This window comes from Mauremys mutica, chromosome 4 (assembly GCF_020497125.1).
Source record: "Mauremys mutica isolate MM-2020 ecotype Southern chromosome 4, ASM2049712v1, whole genome shotgun sequence".
In the NCBI taxonomy this organism is placed as follows: domain Eukaryota; kingdom Metazoa; phylum Chordata; order Testudines; family Geoemydidae; genus Mauremys; species Mauremys mutica.
Window position 1 is genome coordinate 152,373,370 of NC_059075.1, and position 6,247 is coordinate 152,379,616.

General features: G+C 43.6%; 1 protein-coding gene across 1 annotated transcript; it reads right to left on the reverse strand.

Annotated features, from left to right (window-relative positions):
* Positions 1-1,230: 1,230 nt before the first annotated feature.
* Positions 1,231-6,007, reverse strand: LOC123369133 (up-regulator of cell proliferation-like). Its single transcript, XM_045014494.1, has one exon. It carries the CDS (start codon positions 6,005-6,007, stop codon positions 1,262-1,264), a length of 4,746 nt encoding a protein of 1,581 aa, XP_044870429.1. The 3' UTR covers positions 1,231-1,261.
* Positions 6,008-6,247: the final 240 nt, after the last annotated feature.

Here is a 6,247-nt window from a genome sequence, read left to right on the forward strand (position 1 = left end):
AGGCATTTTTTAATCTCTTGCATGTGGCAGCATCCACCACTTCCCTTCCTCGCCCATCCCCTCAGTGTAAATGGAGAAAATGTCTCTCATCAGTAGCCAGCACAGCTCAGTACAGAGCCACAGGGGCAGCCTCTTCCCCGTGGAGGGACTGAGGTGGGCTAGGCAGAAAAGTGGGGGGCTGCACTACACCTCTTGTGGGCTCACATACATGTTGATTTTTTTATCAATGAGCACTTAAACGTGTCTTTTATCCGTGTTATTCTCAAAAGCAGAATAAAAATATACAGAGATCGGTTTTTATCTAAGGCAGCTAACTGGTGCAACATTTATTCACAGAAAATCAATTAGAAAAAAATATGTATTCAGGATGCTCCTCTCTCCAAACCTCGTCTCTCTCTCCTGTAAACCATTTCTCTTGTTTAATTTTCTTTGGAAATTCTTGATAATTTATACACAAAATAAATCCAAAGGGCCGTATGTGACTTGGCACCTGGGACCACAGATTTCTTAGCAGCACTAACTGCCCTCCCTGGCTGCTCCCCACAGCACCCCGCAGGCAGACGGTGGCCAGCAATCACAGGGGGAGTAGCCAATAGCACCATGGCTTCTCAGCCTTACGGCCCTGGGTGAGAGGGGTGTGTGGGGCAGACTGCAGGGCAGATGGAAAGACCATTCTCAGGGATGGGATGGGCTTGTGGGGATTCCCTTTGAGTCATCAGGGTCTGTTGGGTTTGTTGCCTGCATCTCTCCCTTCCCCATTGTGTTACACTGCAAACCTCCCTCACTGGTGTCTCTGAAGTACTTTTTCCCTCCCATGTGTTTCCCCGGGGAAGGTGAGCATCAGGGCCAGGCTGTTTGGTGTCAGATTAGCTGCAAAAGTGCAGGTTATTGATGCTTTAAATAGCAGAAGTGGATGGTTGGTATTCAGGGGGCTCTTTGGAAGTTTGCTGGGCACTACGCGGTACCACTGCACCAGTAAAATGCAGAGATGAGGACAAATTTGGGATTTTGGTCATTTGCTTCATAATAAAAAGATGCAGAAACTTCACGTATGGGTCTTTCCCTCATCTTTAATTTTGCCATAAATTCTATGGGATGTGAAATGTGAAAAAGCAGTGTTTCTTTATCTGTTTGGAAGCTGAAAACTGTGTCTGATATTAAAAGAGAAAGGACATTCCATATTTAGAAGATATGGGATTTTTTCACAAGCCTCATTTAAAGAAAATTAACTTGTGTAACTTTCCGCTCACAACAGAGTTTCTCAGACTGTTTTTTTCTTGCATTTAAAGGTTTCCTCTAGGCTCTCCAGTGCCTGTTCTTTGGTTATTTTACCCCAGTCCTGAGGGAGATCAGCAGGGAGAGCACCAAACTCCTCAGCAAACTGGTCATTGAATTCCTTTAAAACAAACTTCCAGTAATTGGAAGCCGTGATGCTGGGATCTGGCTGGATGCACCAGTCTGGAAAATATTTCCGATAATCTTTAAAAGGATGATCCTTCCATTTTGTCGCTGAACTTCTGAATGTGCTATTGGAAGCCACAGAAGAGGAGCATATATCAGAGACAAGTCTCCATGTTTTAACGCACCGGTATGTCCCTAATCCTTGAGGTCGATGCACTAATGCAAAATGCTCTGTATGTGCACTGGCTCCTGCTTCACAGGGGACTCTACAGAACGGACACTGCTTCCCACAGCCAAACACTCGCTTGAAGATCTCATCCTTGGGCTTCACTGTAAGATTTGAGAGTTTTGACTCAATTTCCAGATTTTCAAAGGTGGATAAAACTTGTTTTTCCCGATCAGGAATAAACTGTTCTATAAAAGCTGAAAATTGGTCTGCACTTGCTGTGTTTTTAAACAGTATCACTTCAAAACTGTCCCTGGGAATGACTAGATCCTGCTGCAGCTTTTCACAAAAGTTGTCTAAAAAGGCAGAGACTGTCTTAGTCTTCTCACCTTTGCAGTTTTTCAGAACATCCCTGAGTTTATTAATTATTGTGGAGATAATCCTTTTCTCCAAATCTCCTAAACTTGCCTTCTCTTTGTAGCGTGTTAACACGTATCCCTGTATACAGGTTTTGATAAAATCTACATAATTACTTGTGTAATACACATAATTGTTAAAGCTATTTTCTTCCAACAGCTGCTTCAGAACATAGAATTGGAAATCGCTGCGGGTGCTGAAGTCAATAGACCATTTACTGCTGAGAATGTCATCCACGATTTCGGTCCCAAGTCTCTTATTCACATAGTCCACCAGGGCAGGTCTGAGACACTGATCACAGAAATTCCAGGCCCTGTCTTGACACTCATCCTTCTCTAAGTACAGAGCTTTGAATGTGGAGAGATACTGAGGTTTCAGTTTCCCCAGACGCTGCAGAGGATCATTTTCTTTAATGAATTCTTCATGCATCTTCTGAAATGCATGAGCTGCACCCCCCAAAATGTGAAGCTTCAGGTCAACTTCAAAGCAAGTGCTGATGTGAAGGTTTTGAACATCCACCTGCTGAAGCTGCTCGTTAATCATCCGCAACAACTCTCTGCAGTAAGTTTCATCATAATCTGCTTTGCCATTTACCGTTTTCTCAGTGTAACTATTGCACTCATCTATTAAGGATGTAGCAAGATCCTCTGTTTTATGCCAGCGTTCCTGTGTTAAGTATTCTTTTAAACGATCTAACCCTTTTAATTCTAAGTATTTCTTTTCCATTTTGAAATGTTGTGTTTTATAAGTAGACAGGCTTTTGGCATCCTTTAACATCTTCCATACTGCACTCCCCTTATTCGTTAGGTCTTTTCTCAGATGGAACTCCACATCTTCATCTATGTTGCGTTTTTGTAAAGGAAGGATTGATAATTCTGTCAATGTTTCTGTCCACATGTTTTCAAATTCATTCTCCAGTTCATCATTATTTAGCTTGCATTTGCTTTCCCTGCAATGGTTCAGAAGCCTGTCAACTTTCTCTTCAATTTTTCTCTTGTACTCTGAGAGGACAACATCTATTTTATTTTGGCCTTTTCTAATTTCAATCACTTCTTGCAACTTGCTGAATGAATAACTCTCCAGTTCTTTCCTCAGATCATTTGCACTTCTCCTAAAGTCTTCTTTGTACTTTTCTATCAGGTGAAGATTTGCTGCTCCACGTTCAAAATATTTTTTTAAATTATCCAAAATATTCTCTAATTCTGGTCTCAGTTTGTTCTGTGCCTCATTCTTTAGTCTGGTTAAAATATTGGTGTCTAGTTTATCTGGTGGCTGATTTTGGATGAAAGTTTCCTTTTTGGATACCCAGTGGTGCATCTCCTTCCGGAAACCCCATTCCCACTCTGCATAATTCACAGACAGCTGGTTATAGGCTTCTGCAACGAGGCTGTTTCTAAAGCTGAAAATGAAGTTCTCATGTTTTACAGCATTCCACAGACTCTTCACCCATTCAAGGAATTGGGGAATGTCCTTGGGGGATCTGTTTTGTAAACAGTCTTTCAGAAATTCAAACAAATATTTCTTTAATTCATAAACCTTTTCACTGTATCCCATATTCACGGGAGCCATGGGGGGGACTCCATGCCATAGAGCAGGAATGTACCAATTGTGTTTTTCCAGATCATAATCCATAATATCAGAAAATTTCATCTCCCTGCCTTTCTTTTCCATGTTTGCTGCCGCTTTGGTCATTTCATTCAGCTGCTCCAGGAGGTGTTTCCTGTCCCTCATGTTTTGTTCATGCGCAGACACATCACTGACGTTCTGATGGACAAACTGGCAGTTGGCTTTTTGCCCTATTTCCTCCATTCTGAGAAAGGCATGGACCACTATTTGCAGAACATCCTTCATTTCGGTGGCATTCTCCATGGCCATGTTAACAATGGTTATGTCACTCAGTCCAATCACCAGTGTGGCCAGCTCATTGTCATGTTGATAACTGTCCTCCAGCTTGGCCAGTTCAGGGGCTTTCAGGCCTTCTGTGTCTATCACCAGGATGAAATCACAGCCCAGCTCCTGCTGAAAGTTCTTTGACACTTTAATGAGTGTCATGAAGGCTCCTCGCGTACATCGGCCACTGCTCACTGCAAACTGCAGGCCGAACATGGTGTTGAGGAGGGTGGATTTCCCAGTGCTCTGCACTCCCAGCACCGTTAGAACCAGCATTCTGGATCTTCCCCCCAGCTTGGCATGGAGCTCAGTCAGAACATCTGTCACCCACTGCAGAGGGATGTTGGACACATCTCCATCGATCAGCTCCATGGGAAACCCTTCCAGCATCAGGTCAGCTGCTATGCCTGGGAGATGGGTGAATTGTCTTTTACCTTCCTTCATCATTGCATGTTCAGCTTCATAGAACTGCCCCAACTCACGCATGAAATGCTCCACTCCTAAGGAACTGGCAGAGATTAGTTTATTATATTCTGCAAACATTTTGGGGTCATCTTTTGAGTTTTTGCATCTCTCTTTATATTGATCCCGTAGTTTAGAAAGATTCTCCCGAGCAATGTGATCCAGGTCAAACTTCATCCATTTCAGGAAGTAATGTTTCTCCTTAGGAGGCAGTACTCCTAGTCCGGAAATAAATTTACTCAAACCATCAGTAGGGTGATGTTTATTCTGCTGAACACGCAACTCTAATAATTTCTCTTTCAGTTCAGACTTATATTTCTCAAGAGGGATGTCTCCTTGCATTCTCATTTGGCACAGTTCTTTTTCCACTTTAGCCAAGTTTTTCCATGGCTCCCCTTGGAGTTTTAGCGTTTCCCTCTTGTACTTTGCCACATCTTTTATTTGTACAGTGATTTCTTTGGCATATTTATGGACTCTCTGACATTTCTTATTATCCTCATCTACCTGGATGCCTAATTGATGTGCTATCTCAGCCATGGCTTCTATACTCACTCTCTTGGGAAAAGACTTCATTATAGCTGCTATTGCAGACTGCAGAGCTTTTACAAATTGTGCCTCATTTGTTGCACGTCCTTTCTGCAGTACATGTGAGTTGCTGAGTTTCAGAAGTGGGACTAAATTTTTCAGGAATCCCAGTGTTTCCTTGGCTTTCCCAGCCTGACTGTTAAGGATGAAGTAGTATTTAGTGGCTGATCCATTCAGAGATGATAACAGCACGTATTCTCTCTCACTGATGCTCTCAGTAACTATGAACACTGCTGAGGAGACCTCTGTTAAAAAGCTGAACTGTGGCCAGTGAGAATCAATGTCTCCGCGCAGGTTTGTAACTGCAACAGGTTCTGGGAAAAGATCTGAATTCTCCCTGCCCCCAGGGAAATACCAGGAAATCTCGACCAGCCCATCTGCGATTTCCCGAGGAACATTCCCAGACTCCATGTCCCGATGGACAAAGAAATCGTGGTGCTGCTGGGAGGGGCTGAGAACCTCATTGAGGAGTTTGGACTTGGAGAAGCTGCAGCTCCCCAGCCGCACAAAGGAAATGGTTGGCATTGACGTGAGCACCAGGCTCTCCTCTCTGAACCCTCTGCTCTCTGCCAGGGAGTGCGGCCTCCACTTCCTCACAATGTCCCTCATGGCCCACAGCATTAGAGTACGCTTGGGGGTGTTGATGGCAGGCAGCAGCAGAGGGAGGGCAAATTGGCACAAGGACATTTTGGACAGGATCTCCTGCTGCAGGAAACTGTCTGAGCAAAGAAGAATGGCACAGAGAACATCGAGGGGGTTCAGATAATCACTGGTGTCAGTGTCACTGAGGAAAAAAAGATCTTCATGAATATCCAGCTCCTCTTTGTCCATAATTAGTGTTTGATCATCAGGTGCCCTGTGCTCAAGGCTTGTGTTTCTCGCTGTCCCATTCAGAGCCATGAGCTTCCTCAGGAAATGCCACGGTAAATCTCCTGTTGTCTGGGGAATCCAGTTCTTTACACTTTCTGGGGTGATTTCCAGGACATCTCTCAGCTTTAGTTTCTTGCTTCTGTATTTCTTCATATTTAGCTTTGAATCGATGTACTGAAGGGCTTTTTGTCTCCCTGCAGAAAGGGGATACAACATGAACAGTTTGTTAAACTAAAAAAGCTCTCAGATAGAATTGTTATTTTGGCATTAGGGCTGTAATGTAATTTACAGAACAAAAATCATGGAGGCCTGCATGTTCCTTGTAAGTGACAGCCACTTAGAGGGGTTGTGTAGCTGCAGTTCCCAAGCACCATTCATCTGGAGCAACTGTCACAGATTTGACCCAACTGTCACACTCTCATTCATCCTAACTGAAATGTCTCACATAAGTGGAGC

Bases quoted from the DNA above. Each gene is read 5' to 3' on its own strand.
- LOC123369133 (XM_045014494.1), bottom strand. From the start codon at position 6,007: ATGTTGTATCCCCTTTCTGCAGGGAGACAAAAAGCCCTTCAGTACATC.